The 18,961-nt window shown below is 37.8% G+C and overlaps 2 protein-coding genes across 3 annotated transcripts in view; one reads left to right on the forward strand and one right to left on the reverse strand.

Moving 5' to 3' along the window:
* LOC133324364 (eukaryotic translation initiation factor 5B) overlaps positions 1-15,982 on the reverse strand; it is a 54,800-nt gene extending 38,818 nt beyond the window's left edge. The window contains exons 1-5 of one of the 2 annotated variants that reach the window (XM_061533208.1): positions 15,825-15,982; positions 14,149-15,524; positions 13,998-14,080; positions 12,390-13,741; positions 12,190-12,322 (exon numbers count right to left, since the gene is read on the reverse strand). In XM_061533208.1, the coding sequence (XP_061389192.1) occupies positions 12,190-12,322; positions 12,390-13,741; positions 13,998-14,080; positions 14,149-15,524; positions 15,825-15,901 (3,021 nt within the window). In that variant the 5' untranslated portion in view covers positions 15,902-15,982. Of the gene's footprint in view, positions 1-12,189; positions 12,323-12,389; positions 13,742-13,997; positions 14,081-14,148; positions 15,537-15,824 lie in introns of those variants that run through there. The other variant, XM_061533207.1, reaches the window with a different exon arrangement.
* A 2,615-nt stretch (positions 15,983-18,597) lies between these two features.
* On the forward strand, positions 18,598-18,931 carry LOC133324356 (uncharacterized). Its single transcript, XM_061533200.1, has 2 exons — positions 18,598-18,660; positions 18,739-18,931. Exons 1-2 carry the CDS (start codon positions 18,598-18,600, stop codon positions 18,928-18,930), a joined length of 255 nt encoding a protein of 84 aa, XP_061389184.1. The 3' UTR covers position 18,931.
* The last annotated feature ends 30 nt before the right edge of the window (positions 18,932-18,961 follow it).

An 18,961-nucleotide genomic window follows, 5' to 3' on the forward strand; every position in this document is an offset into this window, starting at 1 on the left:
TAGTTTCGTCCGATTTAAGGTTAATTGGACACAAAAGTCCCTATATATCTTTCAATTAGGATGCCATTTGGCAAAGAGCACTTAATTAGATCCAGAATGATGTGTGCTAAGTTTCGTGAAAATCGGTTCAGATTTAGATATAGCTCCCATATATAGTTTTGTCCGATTTTATATAAACGGTGCACCGAAGTCCCTATATATCATTCGATTTGCGCGAAATTGAGCACGGTGTACTCGATTGAGTCTGAAATGATGTGTGTTAAGTTTCGAGAAAATCGGTTCAGATTTAGATATAGCTCCCATATATAGTTTTGTCCGATTTAATGTAAATGGTGCACCAAAGTCCCTATATATCTTTCGGTTTTCACGAAATTTGGCGAAGCATAATGAATTAGGTCTAGAGTGATGTGTGCAAGGTTTAGTGAAAATCGGTTCAGATTTAGATATAGCTCCCATATATGGTTTTGTCCGATTTAAAGGAAATGGGGCACCAAAGTCCCTAAATATCTTTCCATTTGCAGGAATTTTAGCACGGTGTACTCGATTGAGTCTAAAATGACGTGTGTTAAGTTTCGAGAAAATCGGTTCAGATTTAGATATAGCTTCCATATATACTTTGTCCGATTTTATGTAAATGGTGCACCAAAGCCACTATATGTCTTTCGATTTGCACGAAATTTTGCATAGCAAACTGATTTGTGTCTAGAATGATGTGTGTCAAGTTTCGAGAAAATCGGGTCAGATTTTAGATATAGCTCCCATATACATTTTCTTCCGATTTGAAGGAAATGGGGCACCAAAGTCCCTAAATATCTTTCGATTTGAAGGAAATTTGGCTTAGGGTACTGAATTAGGTCCAGAATGATATGTGCTAAGTTTCGAGAAAATCGGTTCAGATTTAGATTTAAGTTCGTTCAATTTCATGTTCAATGTTCCTTCGAAAAGGCGACATCTGTTAGGATAAATATGTAGAATACACCGAAAGTGGTGAAGGGTATCGTATAGTCGGCCCAGTTCGAATTTCTATTATTTTCCTTACTGGTTTACAATGGAAAAATTAGAAATTGCGGATGCGTCTTTTTTGAACACCTGTTTCTATATGCGGAAGTTTCCAGATCGAAACAAAATTTAACATGTGTTCATAACAGAGATGGAAGTTTCCAAAGCACTTAATTTTTTCTGTTTATACCGCGCTTTTTGTGCTAGGCTAAGAACTTTCCGAACTGCCATTGTATGACCCCCCATATTCTCAACTTCCAACCACTGTGTGACGTCCGCTTGTCTATCCCATTGGGCCAGGTTAAAAACTTGTTCGGCATTTTTTTTTAAATAAAATATTTATAGAGTAGGCCATTTTTATAACACACACGACCAGAGAGTAGGTGGTTCATTGCGTTCGATATTATTTTACGCTTCGCTGGCGGAATAATCATGTGTGTGTGCGTGGGTGTTCTGGGAAAGATTGTAACTTTGAGTTTACATCGATTTTTTGGTTTTAAATTAGCCTGGCTAAAATTAACAAAAAAAAAACACATGTTATTCACACAACTAGAAAAGTGTTATTTTGAAACACAATGTCGATTTTCAATACCCACTCAATTTGCATACACATATTTAATTGAGAAGCTGTTAGTGAGATATTCAGAGATTTTTTAGGGGGAGATAAGAATTTTTGGTAGTAACTGCTAATTAATCAGGTCAATTTGGTCCAAATTATCAATATTTGAAGATCTTCAAATAATTTTGATTTCCTTTTTTTTTTTTTTGAGAAAAAAAGTAGCGAAACCTTCCTAGAAAACCAAACTATTTGCCTGCAGATTTTTTTGTTGTTGTTGATGTGATGGCCCAGCAGTGTAGCTACACATTGGGGGGTTTTCACCGCTGTGCTGCTGCTGCTGTCCATTTTCGAAATTGAGAAAACGAAAACCAAACAACGTTCAACGGAAATGACTAATAATTGACTTCATTAGATATCGTTTTCGTTTTAGAAAACCATAGCGAACAGCCAAACAAACAACAACAACAAAGAATACAATTTTAATTTTGGCTGTCGACCGCATTTCGCAAAAAAAGTAAAAAAATATTCAACGTCCCCTCATTGACAGAAAAAAAATTAAGAGAGAGAGCGAGCGAGCGAGAGAACGTGCTGCGCCTTAAAATCTGTAGGTATATGTGTGTGTGTGTGAGTTTGACCGCTATTAGTAAAAGGTATAACTAGGCAAAAGGACAGACAATCAAATGAACAGACAAATGACAAACGGAACAACCGCTTAAACTAATATTCCGCCCGCATGTCGCACACGAACACTACCCAACAACAACTAGGTTAGGTTTTGTCAATATTGGTGTTGTCATATTTGAACCTAATATTTTATCCATAATTAGCTGGAGGCCGATTAAATGGCAGTGCAAGAAATTTAATATTAATTTTTGTAGATTTCCAAAAAATACAACCACAAAAAATACTGAAAATTTGTATTGAAAATAAAAACAAAATAATCGTGATTTTTCAAATGTATTGCAAAACTTTGAAAAAAAATATTTAAACATAACCTCCAAAAATATTATTTTCAGTTTATAAAAAACCTAACCTAACAATTCGAAAACATAATCTCCAAATTAAAAAAAAAAAACATATATTAAAAATTATGCAATCTTAAATAAGTCGCGATAAAGCTTAAACATAACCTCAAAAAAAAATTTTTTTTTTGGATTTATTAAACATAACCTTGAAATTAATATGAAAAGAAACTCTAAATAATGAGAACCTCTATTTCCATAAAGGAAAAAAGAAAAAAAAAATTTATTTTAGTTCACAAAAATTCTTTAAAACCTTATCAAAAAACCCTAACCTAGAAATTCAAAGACATAACCTCCAAATAATTTAACAAAAAATTCTTTTAAATTATGTTATCAATATTATATATATATATATATAAGAAAACATAACGTAGAAATTTTGAAACATAACCTCCAAAGTAAAAAAAAACAGTGAGCGGAGTAGTATAGTCGGACGGGGCCGACCATATGATACCCTACACAACTACCACAAAAAGCAAACTTTCTGCGGTTCTATATTCTGATCCTGGGCAATATTTCGTGATATTTGCACTCTTTTTACCGATTATAGATCAACAACTCCAAGCCTAGCATATTTTCCATTTTTTTTTTTTTTTTTTTTTTTGAAGTGATTTTTTTCGCCATAAAATAAAAAAATTGGTCTCTTTAGGTTTTAGTAGATTTGACCCTCGAAATATTGACCGATCATCATCTAAACAGCCGCTCTATGAATTTGCTCAGATCCCCTTCACCTTGTAAAATATGCGATGTTCTGCATATAATAATTGCCTCAGGAGCAACTAGAAAATCTGACAAAATTAAAGTTTTCGGTTCAATGCGCACCCTGAATGAAATCTCAACATCACCGAAAAGTATACGCGTCGTCCTTGACCATAATCCGAACTTCATGTACAATTTCAAAGCGATCAACACGACATTTCAGTCCTATAATGGAGTAATAGTAATACTATGCACATAGTCACCTTTACCTAATTACAGCCATATAATTGGTATCAATTTGAAGGTCAAAAACACCTCTTGGATATACTATCAACTTCCAGGGTATATGTCCTTCAGGAGCAAGTATATACGCCCCAGAATAAAAATGTTGTAATTTTTCACACAAAAGTCAGTGTCCATTTGACACGCTAAATATTGGCCGATCTTTATCAAAACAGGCATGCTTATTCTTTGGCCCGATCCCTTTCTCCATGTAAAATTTCACGATGTTCGGACCATAATTGTGGCCTCTGGAGCGACCAGAAAAGCCGACAAAAATTAAGTATTTTGTCCATTACATCCCCTATGTATTAACCGATCTTTACCAAAAACAATAGAGGTCTTCATTGACCAGAATCCATCCTACATGCAAAATTTCGTGAAGATTGGTCCATAACTGTGGCCTGTATCGTGTTTACAAATTATAATGGATAGACGTACGAACGGACGGACACACATGTCTATATCGACTCAGCTAGTCGAGATATGAAGATTGGTATACTTAAAGGTGGGTCTGGGACCAATATTTCGCGGCGTTACAAACTTTTGGGGCTGCATGGGACAAATTTATGGAAAACGATTTATAGACAAATTTATACACGCTATTCGGTACGCGGCATTGTTAAAAATTTAATCTCAAGAAGACACCCATTCGGTATACATATGGAAGCTAATGCTGCATCTGCACCAATTTCAACAAAACGCAATAACGTCATTCAAGTCTCAATTTACAAAATCTCGTGTTAATCCCACGAACATTGGGAGTTTGGTACACCATTTATGTAAAATCGGATGAATTTATATATATATATATATATGGGAGCTACATAGAAATCTGAACCGATTTTTCACGAAACTTACCACACTTCATTCTAGAATACGTGCAAATCGAAGGATATGTAGGGACATCGGTGCACCATTTACCATTTACAATAAATCGGACGAATGGGAGCTAATATGAACCGATTTTCATGAAACTTCACACACATCATTCTAGATTTAATCGGTACGCTATGCCAAATTTCGTGCAAATCGAAAGATATATAGGGACTATGGTGCACTATTTACCTTAAAATGGACGAAAATATATATGGGAGCTATATTTAAATCTGAACCGATTTTCAGGAACCTTAACATACATCATTGTAAGCTTATTTCAGTACGCTATGCCAAATTTCGTGCAAATCGAAAGATATATAGGGACTTTGGTACACCATTTACATAAAATCGGACGAAAATGTTTATGGGAGCTATATCTAAATCTGAACCGATTTTCACGAAACTTAACACACATCATTCTATACCTCATTCATTACGCTGTGCCAAATTTCGTGCAAATCGAAGGATATATAGGGACTTTGGTGCACTATTTATCTTAAATCGGGCGAAACCATATATGGGAGCTATATCTAAATCTGAAGCGATTTTCACGAAATTAAGCACACATCATTCTAGACTTAATTCAGTACGCTGTACCAAATTTTGTGCAAATCAATATATATAGGGACTTTGGTGCACCACTTACATAAAATCGGACAAAAATATATATGGGACCTATATCTAAATCTGAACCGATTTTCAAGAAACTTAGCACACATCATTGTAGGCTTATTTCAGTACGCTATGCCAAATTTCGTGCAAATCGAAAGATATATAGGGACTTTGGTACACCGTTTACTTTAAATCGGAGGAAAATATATATGGGAGCTATATCTAAATCTGGACCGATTTTCACGAAACTTAACACACATCATTCGATTTTCGTGAAATTTAACACACATCGTTTTAGACTTAATTCAGTACGCTATGCCAAATTTCGTGCAAATCGAAAGTTATATACGGTTATATCTAAACCTGAACCGATTTTCGCGAAACTTAACACACATCATTCTACTCTTAATTCAGTAAGCTATGCCAAATTTCGTGAAAATCGAAGGATATATAGGGACGCATTTACGCTAAATCGGACGAAATTATATATGGGAGCTATATTTAAATCTGAACCGATTTTTCCCAATTTCAATAGGGTACGTCCTTGGGCCAAATAAGTGACATATGGCAAATTTCATCCAAATCGCATTATAAATGCGACCTGTACTTTGTTTACAATTTAACATCAACAGACGGACGGACGGACGGACGAACATGCATACATCGACTCAGAAAGTGATTCTCTGCATATTCTCAAAAGGTACCATGGGTCTATCTCTTTTCCTTTTGCCTGTTGCAAACATATGCACAAAGACATAATACCCTGTACCACTGCGTGGTGAAGGGTATAAAAATGCCCGATTCGGGCTAGGCTTGGAACAAGTTTTATTAAAAAATACCATTCCTCGATCAATATTTTTTGGTCAAGGAAAGGTTTTTCTTTAAATATTGAAAGACTTCTAAAGTCAGATGATCTTCTGAAAGTCGGGCGACTTTCTGGAAATCGTCTGTATTCAAACATAGCTGGATGACTTTATACAGATATTTTATTTTCTAGAGACCTTCTAAATTATACATTCAAATTATTCCCTTCCCTCTATCCACCACAAATTTTCCATTCAGAAAACCCCCCAAAAACAAATATTTTTTTCATCTTCTTTTCAAGGAAACCAAATTAACCTTGGATGCGCATAATTGGGAATATTGCAGCAGAAAATCAACAACAAACGGCAAAGAAGGCCTCGTGTTGTGTTTTTGAATGAAGAAACCGATTACAAACCGACATATACAATCCTAAGAAGGGGGAGGGGTTGTTGTTGTTGATTTTTTTGGTTATAAATAATTTAATTAATCCATTAATCCATCCATCAGATAGAGAGGGAGACAGGGGGATGTAATGAAGAATGTGTTGTTCATGTTTAAAATACAAAACAAAAATTTACAAATATGTAGATACATATATATATATATATATATACGAAAAATAATATTAAAAAAAAGAATTACAAATTTGTACGTTATTTTTTTTTTATTTTGGCTACCGAATCAGCAATGAAGCTCTGCTGATGATCATTACACACTTTGCCAATTAAGATGGTGATCACCATCATCATTGCGACGACGTTGCTAATAATGATGATCGTGCGCCAAAAATCAGCATTGTTGTTGTAGTTTTATTTTCGACTTTGTTTTTTATGAATGTGTTTATTTTTGTTGTTGTTGTTGTACTCATCCGTTGTTTAACTCATTCATTCATTGGTTTGTCAGTTCGTTTGTTCGTTGATTCATTCATTCATTTGGCCAAGCAGCCAGTCAGTCATTCATTCATGCCTGAATGTGTGTTGTATTAGCCGCCTGTACCCCACACCCAATGCCATTTAATAATATTGGATGTTTATAATCATCATTGACTGTTTTTTTTTTCGATTCGATATAATGTCGAAATGGGTGTGTGTGCGTGTGTTTACAGTGGCTCAAGGGTATGGCTTTCTATAGAATTTTTTGGACAGAAGTCCATTATGGAAGCGAATTCATTAAAGAAAAATATATATTTTTTTAAAATCAGAAAATATATCGGGAACTATTTTTGGAAGAAACTTAACACACATCATTCTATACCTCAATCAGTACGCCATGCCAAATTTCGTGCAAATCGAAAGATATATAGGGACTTTGGTACACCATTTACCTTAAATCGGACGAAAATATATACGGGAGCTATATCTAAATCTGAACCGATTTTCACGAAACTTAACACACATCATTCTATACTTCATTCATTACGCTATGCCAAATTTCGTGCAAATCGAAAGATATATAGGGACTTTGGTGCACCATTTACCTTAAATGGGACAAAAATATATATGGGAGCTTTATATAAATCTGAACCGATTTTCAAGAAACTTAGCACACATCATTGTAGACTTCTTTCAGTACGCTATTCGATTCCATAAAAAAAATATTTAGAAAACAAAAACGCCTGTGAATTCCTTTAAAAACTAATTTAAACATGTGAAAAAACGATAAGTTCGGCCATGCCGAACTTTGTGTACCCTCCACCATATATATACTGAGAGGTACTTGAAATAAAAATATAAGGAACATACCAAAAAGTGGACCTATACCGACATTTATAAAAACGGATTATGTAAACCATAATACAAATTTCAGCAAATTTTTAATGAATATTTATACCCTCAGCCTTATGGCTAATGAGGGTGTATACACTTTGACGTAGTGAAAATGTGCCTCATCGAAATATTGGTTCTAGTCCCATGTTTCTTTGGACCAAATCCGTTTCAGAAAATTTTGATTTTATCCAAACTTTGCCCATCTTATTATTTCTTCCAAACTTAGTTCAAGTTCGAAGATGGGGAATATCGGTTCAATTATTTTGGTACGTCCAACACAGGGGCTAGGCCTAAATTCGGGCTATAGTTCATATATAGTTCATTATCGAACCTTACGTTCTAGTTTTTTATCTCGATATCCTCCGCAGGTAAAATGATTACAACAGAGTCTTAGAACCAAACCCAAAACGCAGAACAAATCAGATAACTATTTTAATATAAAAGGGTTTTATATGGGGACTAGGGATATTTGTTACCATATACGAATGTAAAATACCAAATTTCAGGGAATTCGGTTGAAAAACGCGCTCAAGAACCTCAAAATTGGGGATGCCCTTATATGGGGGCTACCCGAAAAAATTGACCTATATTCATAATTTTTTGTGGAGAGATTTGCAACGTATTAAGAACTGAAAATATTAAATTACAGCCACTTCGGTGGAAAAATACGATGAAAACCCCCAAAATACTGAAAATAAGGAGGTACCGTTATTTGGGGGCTACAAAAAAACTTGGACCTATATTTATAATTTTTTGTGGAGACATTTATTACCCAATAAGAACCCAATGTAGCAAATGTCAGCGAATTCGGTTGAAAAACACGCTCAAGAACCCTAAAATACCGAAAATTGGGGGGTACCCTTATATGGGAGCTATGCCTAAACGTGGACCGATATATCCCATCTTCGAACCTATGCAAAATTTCAGTACCCTATCCCAATTACTTCAGAAGATAGCGTGATTACAATAGACGGACGAACGGACAGACGGACGGACATGGCTAAATCGTCTTAGAATTTTACCCTGATCAAGAATATATATACATTATAGGGTCGGAAATGAATATTTCGATGAGTAACAAACGGAATGACAAATTTATTATACCCTCCATACTATGGTGGAGGGTATAAAAAAACCCACGCCTTTGGATTCCATTAAAATATTATTTAAAAACCAGTGAGCGGAGCAGTACAGTCGTACGGGGCCGACCAAACGATACCCTACACAACTACCACAGAAATCTGTGTTTCTGCGCATTTTTATTCCGAGCCTGGGCAATATTTCGTGATAGAGGTCAACAGCACCTCTTCCTTACACAGACATATATTCCGAATATTACCAATATTCAGTACAGCCCTTCTAATTACTCGCCTATATTCCCTTCACCGTGGGTTGTGTTGTGATGTTCGGCTTATATTTGTAGCCTATAGATCGAATCGAAAAAAACACACAAAAATAATAAGTTTTAGGTCTACTTCATCCCAAAATTATTATCTGATCATCACCGATAATTATAGGTGTTGTCCTTGACCATAACTGGAACCTCATGGAACATTTCAAAGCGATCAGCACAATATTTCCGCCCTATAGTGGGGTAAAGGATTACTAAATAATATGTGAATATGTAAGCACCTGTAAATATTTAAGAAAATCGGACAAAAATAAAGTATTTGGTCCATTTCATCTACTAAATATTAACCGATCTTTTCCAAAAACAAGAGGGGTCTTCATGGTCCAGAACCCATCCTACATGCAAAATTTCGTGAAGATTGGTCCATAACTGTGGCATGTATCGTATTTACAAATTATAGTGGACGGACGGACACACATGTCTAGAGCGACTCAGCTAGCCGAGATATGACGATCGGTATACTTAAAGGTGGGTCTAGGACCAATATTTCTCGACGTTACAAACTCTTGGGGCTGTACAAAACTATAATACCCTGACAAAATAGTTGTGTAGGGTATAAAAATCCACGCCTGTGGAAAATGTGTGAAAATCCATGCCTGTGAATTTTTTTTTTTAATTCCACATTTTCTTTAAAAATCCACGTCTTTCGATTGTTTACAATTTGAAAATGATGATGGCAAATTTCTAGACCTATCTCTTTTTTGTGTCTAATTGAATTCAATTCGATTGCTTGATTGAAAATATGAATTAAATGCCTTGAACTGGTCTGGTCTGAATGCTAATGACTACGACGGCAACATTTCAATATTGGCTGGCAGATAGAGAGACTGACAGAAAAGCTGACTAACTGGCTGCAATAGCATCATCATCATCAGCACCCACCCACAATAGAAAATTCTACATGTTACAAAAAAACAATCGATCTCGCGAGACAACTAATTTGACACAAAGTGAACAACATCTGTCATAATCAACAATATGACTTGAATCTCTGGAGAATTACAAACAAAAAAAATTTTAACTGTTTTAGTTTGATTCTAGTAATTTTAACAAATATCCGGATAGTAATAACAACAACAATGTTAATAGTAGTAGTAGTTATAGTAATAGTAAAAAAATTATAGGGATTCACATGTGTTCTATTCATAGTTTTATTCTACATAAGTTCAACCAACCAACCAGCCATCCATTCGAGTCAATTCCATCCCATCCATGTCTTTATAATCAGTCTCTCTCATTGGATTATTCAACTTCCGTTCGTATTTCCGTTTGGCATTTGTTTTCTGTATGGCAACAACAAAACCAAACGAACCGAACCGAATGAAAGTCAATGCTTATTGTGCAAATACCAGCACCGCACAGCGAAAACCAAAAACAACAATGTGGAAAATAAAATTAAACAACAAAAATACCTAGCAACAACAACTACAACATCCAGTATCAAATTAAATAGCTTTGCTTGCTAAAAAATTGTAGAAATGCCTGTAATAATAATAACAAAAACAACAACAGCGGAGAGATATGGAAATACAGTATGACAGAAATAAAAACCCCAAGTATAATCACGTACTCTCGCTGGCCTCCTCCGCCTCGGAATGGAATTATGGAATTTCTATGACTATTGCAGCCACAAATACAAAAAAAAAAACTGAATAGTAGTAGGCACCCGGCATATAGATAAACTAAGAGAAACTTAACAGAGTTCTACAATATATCTTTTTGCAAATTGAAGAAATGCCAGCAATTCAAAAACCAAAAAGTTTGCAAAAACTGACGGTCAGTAGGTCTTCTCGAAGGAGATCAGGAAATCTCATAATTTTCTCCTTATAAAATACCAAAAAGTTTTCTCTCCCACGCTCCTTTTCGTGGTGTTCTCATAGAAGACAAGAAGGTCTTTTCATGGAAGACCAAAGGGTTTTCTAATAGAAATCCGAATGGCCTTCTCATAGAAGGCCAGAATGTCTGCTCAAAGCAGATTAAAAGATTTTTACCTTTAAAAACAGAAAGCCTTCACATAAAATACTAAAAAGGTCTGCACTTAGAGGACAGAAGGTCTACATCTGAAACATCAGAAAGTTTTCAATTAGAAGACCTGAATGTCTTTACTTAGAAGTCCAAAAGACCAAAGGTTATTCTTACTTATAAAAAACCATATGAAGATATGCACATAAAAGACCGGAAGGTCTTCTCATATAAGACAAGAAGGAAAGACTCATCATAGAAGACAAGAAAGTGTTCTTATAGAAGACCAGAAGGTCTGCACTTGGAAGATCGGACAGTCTTCACTTAGAAGAAGAGAATGTGGTTAAAGTCTTATCATAGTCTTATTATAGAAGAGCAGAAGGTCTTCACATATAGAACCAAAAGGTCTTCGCATAAAAGACCAGGCATTATTCACTTAGAAGACCAGAAAGCCTTCTCACAGAAACCCCTAAGGTCTTATCATAGTAGACCACAAATTTTCTCACAAATGATCAGGAGGTTTCTTCATATGAGTTCAGGAGCTTTGAGACCATTAGTTTCTCAAAGAGGACTTGAATGGCGGGCACGATAACTCAAAAACTAATAACCCAATCGATTCCAGATTTTGGGACGTTTCTTTGTGAGTGTATAGCTATAGTATGAACTATCGGCGAAGATCTTCCTTATTTTTAAAATTGTTTCATTGTCAAAAATCGGCGATTTTCCAAAAATATTGTTTTAAAGGTGCACCATTTTGTTAATTTTTGAGCGAAGAAGTTCATACGAGATCCAGCCGATTTCGATGTTCCATGCCCGCCATCAAAAATAAGGACTTTCCTTTAATCACAAAAAACAACAACAAAACAATAACAAAAAATTTTGTAAATTATTTACCTTCCTTTTCAAATCTTCAAATATATATGTGTAAAGTTACAAACCTAAACAAGCATTAGTATTGATTTACCAGCCAATTTAAAATCCCGAAAATTTAAAATCGAGAATGGGGGGTTCCCTTAATGTGGTTACATAGCATTCAAGTATTTCACCTTAATGTAACTTATTCACCATCAAGTCACCACATAGCGGCAAACATTTTTACTATTCAACACACAAATATACCATTATTTCATATATAGTCTATCAAAAAAATTGTTGCATACTTTCAGGCACAATAAATAAATAAGAAAAACAACTTACCGGTATTTTAGATGTGCGCAAAAATTCCAAAAGAGCTTCCAATGAACCCAATGTTGATGCTTGTACATATACACCAGTGGCAGCCAGCTTAATGTGACTCAAAGCACTCTTCAGTTCACGGGCCACTTCTTCCCTGTAAATAGGAAAAACAAATAATTACATTAATATGAAACCTCTAAGTACATTAACATTAAACTCACTTGCATATTTCCACCTCATCCGGTTTGTGGGCAATCAACAGATTTATACCAGCAATTGCCTTTTCCAAATCTTTGGCGGCAATTTTAACACCCTGTGCTGCCACCACTTCTTTGTGCTCGACATAGGCGTTCTTAACACGCAACTCCTTCATGGGCTGTGGCATTAGCAAGGAGCGAATTTGGGTAACAATGGGTCCATCGGTACCAGCCAATATCATTGTTTGACCCTCACGCAATTTACCATTTATCAAAATGGCATCGATGGTTGTGCCCAGACCGGGAATGGCCTTAACTTCCAATACCGTGGCCTGCAACTCATCCGAATACATCAGTCGTTTGGCCAGCATTTTCTGACAGAATTCCACAATGAGGAACAACAGATTACCCATACCCTCACCAGTAATGGCACTTGTGGGTACCAGCGAAATATAGGTTTTTGGATCTGGATTCTCATAGAACAGAGCGGCATTCAAACCCTGTTCGGCAAATTGCAATATAACTTCCTTGGTGCGCTGTTGGAATTCGACTTGGGTATTGGCCTCTTGTTCCTTCAGGACATCGCGAATATCACGACGTGCCATCAGCTTCCAATCGTACAAACGATCGATTTTATTTAAAGCTACAATGAACGGACACTTCTTCTTCTTAAGTAAATTAATGGATTCAATGGTTTGTGGTTCGAGACCGTGCATAATGTCTACGACCAGAATGGCAATATCACAGAGCGATGAGCCACGATTACGTAGATTACTAAACGATTCGTGACCGGGTGTATCGATAATCAAGAGGCCGGGAAGTTTAAAGTCAAAATCGGAGGAATTGCGAACAACTTTCGATTGTTCTTTGATGGCATCAATGGGAACATTTGTAGCACCAATTTGTTGGGTAATACCACCGGCTTCGGCATCCTGGACATTGGTACGACGAAGTTTATCCAATATTTTTGTTTTACCCGTATCTACGTGACCGAGGACACAAACGACGGCTGCACGTAAATTATCAACTGTGCGTTTCTTTTCAGCATCATCTTGACGTTTGAGAATACGACGTTCGGCGCGTAGACGACGTTCTTCGGGATCATTGACATTGATTGCTTCCTCTTTGCCATCATCTTCCGAATCAGATTCGGAATCTGAATCAGAGTCATCATCAGAACCATCCTCATCATCGTCGTCTTCATCGGAATCACCCTCTTCGGCTTCTTGGGCATTTTCATTTGAATTCTTGTCATCATTGTTGGTCGTGGTGGCCTGTGATGTGGTGTCATCGTTTTGTTCCTCTTCCGAATCGGAAGCATCCCATGAGTCTTTGACAACTTCTTTCTTTTCAACGGGTTCCTGTACAACGGGGGTCTGTGGAAAAGAAAGAGGAGATATTATTTATTGGCATTTCAGATTAAAAAATTAAAAAAAATCCCACCAATTTGAAAATTAAAAAAAAAAAATCTTTCAAATTGTGGATAGAAAAATTATTTGAAAATCCAAGCTTTGAAAATGAAAAGCAACACGAAAATTATTTTTAAAAAATCTACACTCGGAAAATAAGTTTTTTATACATCCTTCTTTAGAAAAAAAATATTTCAATCCTCAAAAGTTCAAAACAACTTACCGTTGTAGATTCCTCAGTCTTAGTATCGTTTTGTTGTTGATTGTTAGCATTTGGACCCTTCTTCTTGGGACGTATGCGTGTACCTAAAAAATAATAAAAAAAAATAATAAATGTAAATATGTATTTAAAACAAATCAATTTCATGCCATACCTGGTCTGGTTGGCCTCTTTTCATTGGGATCGGGAATCTCTAAACCTTGAGCCTTTAAGGCTTCCAACATGGCCTGGGCACGAGCACGATCTTCTTTTTGTTTCTTGGTCAGAAGTTTACCCTCGGCCTTGAGACGTGCCTTTCGCTCTTGTTCCTTTTGTTTTTTACGTTCCTTTCGCTCGGCCTCCAGGCGTATAGCTTCCAAACGGGCACGCTCACGTTCTTCTTCCTGACGTTGACGCTCCTCCTCCAGCTGACGTTGGCGCTCCTCTTCTTCTTTGATTTTCTTTAAACGTTCCTGCATAGCTGCAACCATGGCGGCGGATACACCTTTCTTTTTGCCATCTTTTTTGTTCGTTTCTTCTTCTTCGGCAGCTGCAGCCTTTTTGTCTTTCTTACCCTTTTTACCTTTTTTGCCAGCCTTGTCGGTTTCACCTTCAGCGGCAGCAGCCTCTGTTTCGGGTTCATTGCTTCCTTCTTTCTTCTCTGGCTCAGGAGCAGCTACTTCTTCTGCTTGTGGAGCTTCTACTTCCATGGGTGTTTCCTTGGGTTGAGAAGCAGCGGGTTTTTGCTTGGGTTCCTGGGCAGCCTTTTGTTTAGCTAAGGCAGCCTCTCTCTTTTGCCTTTCTTTCTTTTCCTTCTTCTTTTGAGCAGCAGTCTTTACGGTGCCACCTTCGGCCTCATCTTCTCCAGCACCTTCGGGTTCTGGTTCCGCTTCATCAGCCTCATTGCTGGCTTGTTTTTGTTGCTTCTTATTCTTACCCTTTTTACCCTTACCACCAAATTCTTCCTCAATCAAGTCTTCGGGTGATACCACATTTGCAGTAACATCTTTGGGACCAGCATTGCCGGCATATTCAGCTTGAATATCAGCCAACAATTTATCCAAATCTTCATCGTCATCATCGCCTCCTTTGCCTTTACGTTTGGCCTTTTTGGATTTTTTACCAGCATTTTTATTTGCTTTGGGAGCCTCCTCTTCTTCGGGCTCCTCGGGTTCACTGGGAGGTGCTGGTGGTGGTTCATTGTCGTCGTCATCATCATCGGCCATTAATAGCTCAAAGGCAGATTTTTTGGGAGCAGCAGACTTCTTTTTGTTTTTCTTGTTCTTTTTGCCAGCTTGTTCTTCTGCATCGTCGGCATCATCATCACTGTTAGCGGCAGTCGGTTTATTTTTTACCTGCAGTTTCTTGACACCCTTGGAAATGGTTTCAACCTCATCGCCATCGCTGTTACCACCCGCATCATCATCGGAATCTAGTTGTTTTTTCTTGGAGTTTTGCTTCTTTGGAGGTTTATTCTTTTTATTTTTGGCATTGACCTTTTCTACTTCCGCATCGGAGTCTGTAGCCATGGCTTGTACTTGGGTTTGTTCACTAGAAAATGGGAAACAAACACAATTAAAACATTTCGATAAAAAATGTTTACTGGGTTATTCAAATGAATACCACATTGCATTTTGTTCATGCAAAGCCACAACAACACCGCCAACAAACCCACCAACAACAAAAACAAATTTAATGTATACATGGCAGGCTGGTTGGTTGGTAGGTAGGTTTGTTGGCCAAAAGAAAAAAAAAATTGTTTGACAACGTAGCACTTTACTTTCCCCCACCATGTCATCATGACAGCATTTTTCCCTAAATCTCAGGTCCCCTTTTTCAAGCTCTACTTACACTTCATCACCCGATGAATTGCCACCAGCACTGCCGGCCGAAACTATCTCTTTCTTGCCCTTTTTATTTTTAACCATTTTTCTTCGAGTAACTTCAACACGTTTATTCGTGAATCCACAGAATTCAATAAATACACAATTCCCTGTAGATCACTCAACTCGAACGGACCACAAGTCACGAAAATTGATAGGATTTACGTTGAAAAATAAACACAAAATATCCTTCCTCTGCAGTGGACGGACTCTGGTTTTTTTCACAATTATTTTCCTCTGTTTTCCTCGGCTTTTTTGGTCACAGAAAATGACTTTTCTTTCGTTCAATCACTCAGACGTATGTTTTCGAGAGTTTTTTCTTTTGATTCTGCTTCTTTTTGCATTAACCCTCTTTTTTGCATGCCTTGCTTTGCTGCTTTTTGGTTATGTCAAAGTGTCAAAATTCCAATTTGACAATAGACCGCCGTATTGGTTTTGTTATTGTTGTTTGGGAACACATGTTCGTAGTTGTTGTCAAATGGTTGATAGATGGCGTGTTTGTTTGGGGGAGATATTACAACATAAAACAACAGGGGTATTCATGAGAGAGGGTGAAATTTAAAATGATTTTTTTTAATATCTGGATTTTTCTAATTGGAATGTACAGTAGGCGATAAAGTGAATATCAGTAGCCGAGTGAATTGATTTATGTAGGTGGTTCGAAAAAATATACATTGAAGACATTTCTAAAGTATATATTTTTTGAACATTTTGAGAGCTATAGGCGTGGAATTTTAGAGAATATTTTTGACAATTTTTTACAAACGTGGATTTCCTAACCTTGGATTTCCGAACCCATCCCGAACGTAAGTTCTATTTTCCCTCACGCTCTCTTAGATACGCCTCACCCGGTAGGTCAACTGCTACTCTTGCGACCATCCCTCCATCCTCGTTACAAGGAGCTAGACTGACAACAGTCCAGCTCGATATAGTGAGGCTGGGATCTTGCAGCGACAACATTTTCAGCAGGAGTTCCTTGCCCACTGAACGTGGGGGAACCCAGGCTGAGAGGACCCGTCTGATTGGGATTTCGGATAGGGAAACCGCATCAAGGTTGGCTCCTTCCCAGAGCGCACCAAAGCCGATAACGCTTTTCACAATGAAATCCTTAGATTTTTTGTTCAGGCAGTTGATAACTTTGGCACCCTTCTGCATGAATCCACTACCAAAATCCCCCTGGTCCGACCCACAGACGATGGCGGTTACCTCGGTCTGTCATATGGCTTACGCTGTCTTTGGCTACGAACTTTGGAGTTTGCCTTTCCAGAGGAGGTTGATGCCTTCTCTATACTAGGCTGTTTCTCCGCCGTTTGTTGTCCATAGACAGCCGCATATAGAAGGTAGAAGGGTCAGCCAGACGAGAAGTCATCGTCTTCTTCTGAAGACCGGATGCGCTTCACAGATTTGCTCTGTGGCGCGGCATTTGCTCTCCCAGGAGACGATTGTTCCTTGCCTGACTTTCCATTCTTAATATTTCGACCACTAGTGGATCCACCCAAAACTTTAGCTTCACATTTGTCGCTAGGAGTAGAATCGGGCTTTGAGACAGAGCCCTCCACACGTTGATCACCCTTATGGCTGACATTTTGTTTCGGGATGTTCTCTATGGCCTTTTCCTGTGCCTTTTCACTTGGGTTCGGCTTCTAGCTGGGCTTCAGGTCAGAAGTTGGCTTAGTACCTTTGTCAGAGACAGTGGCCTCGCCGATTCTACCACTTTTGTGCGAGCAGTAGGATTCGGGAGGGAGATCCTGTCCATCACGAGTTCACGATGGAGAGTGTGCTGATAGATTCTTTTGAACTTCCTTGCGTATCTCATCTTACCCTTGATGAGGTGTACCTCTCTCTCCGAAATTAAATACGTGTCTCGTCCCACGAATTTGCGGAGATACGAAACAGCACATTTGTAATGTTTCGCATCAGATACTTCTCGGGCTTTCCCAACCTTTGAGCCGCGGCCCGTTGCTGGGGCCTCGACAGGTTCCCGTTCGTCGAACATCGCCTCCGTCGCAGATTGCCTCTGAAGTTTATTGTCGGCAAGTGCCGACACAGGACCTGTTGCAGTCAGACTTTAAGTTGGTCGGCCAACAGGGTCTGCGCTTCCTTCGTTAATACTACAGCAATTCCCCTGTGTAGACTTGGCTGGGATCACCGTGGTGTTCAGGTCATCATCAGTAGCAGTTCTTCCGGAAGCGTATCCCCACATTGCTCTTCCGGTATCAGTCTGTCCAACTAGTCGAAGAGGTCCTTACTTTGCTCCTCTAGACTATCGCGGATAGCGTTTAGAGTGCCGTGTAGGTCGTCCCCTCCCAGAACTACAGTCCTGTCAGCCAGTCCTGACATGCTCATTTGCCAAAGGAATAGCCGGTTCGTCAAGGTTATTAACTTTATTCTTTTTGCTTCTTTTACCCATTGTGTTGATTTATTTAAGGGCACTACTCCGATCCATTTATAATATGTGGTGGAACATTGCATATATAAAATTCTCGCTAGCTCATATGCTCATTTCAGTGAATAATAATGCATTTGAACAAGTTTCAGATGCCGCATTATTTTGTTGTTATTCCCCGGAAAACATGAATAGTTTTGCTGATACTGCATTTCCTAATTGAAGATATTTTTGTGAAGCCGTACTGTAAATTTCTTGAGGAGTTGGGTGAGGAACCGTTCACCAACTCACGTTGTGTAAAAAACATCTCAAAAATATCACAAAAAAAAAATAAAAATTGGTGCCACAGCAGAGGATGTCTTCGGCAGATCCTAGCAGCATTTCCGACGATATACCAAGCTCATCAACCAATAACGAGGTAAGCACTTCTTATTGGAATTTATGCATTTGTTTATAATAATCATTTCACTCCCTCCACCCCCCTTTTCCATTGCAGTCACAAAAATCGGGCGATTTAAAAAACGATAAAACATTTTCCCGCTATCGTTCCCTCATTGTGGTGGAGTGTGGTCTGAAAATTGCCACCAATGAGGCAACGTTGAAACGTTTGCAAAATTTACGTAGGGAATTGAATTACATTAATGAAACCGATTGGATGTATGAGCCGGTCGATAAGAAAATACCATAAGACGCCAAGTCAAACAAAGACACCAAAACAC

Source organism: Musca vetustissima, unplaced genomic scaffold, assembly GCF_032173495.1.
Source record: "Musca vetustissima isolate MV318-11 ecotype Yass unplaced genomic scaffold, APGP_CSIRO_Mvet_v1 utg5380, whole genome shotgun sequence".
Classification (NCBI taxonomy): Eukaryota; Metazoa; Arthropoda; class Insecta; order Diptera; family Muscidae; genus Musca; species Musca vetustissima.

What these genes read in the sequence shown, in the direction of transcription:
- LOC133324356 (XM_061533200.1), top strand. Translation starts at nt 18,598, where the DNA reads ATGTCTTCGGCAGATCCTAGCAGCATTTCCGACGATATACCAAGCTCA. An exon ending in GCTCATCAACCAATAACGAG is followed by an intron (nt 18,661 to 18,738) that starts GTAAGCACTTCT and finishes TTTCCATTGCAG; the next exon opens with TCACAAAAATCGGGCGATTT.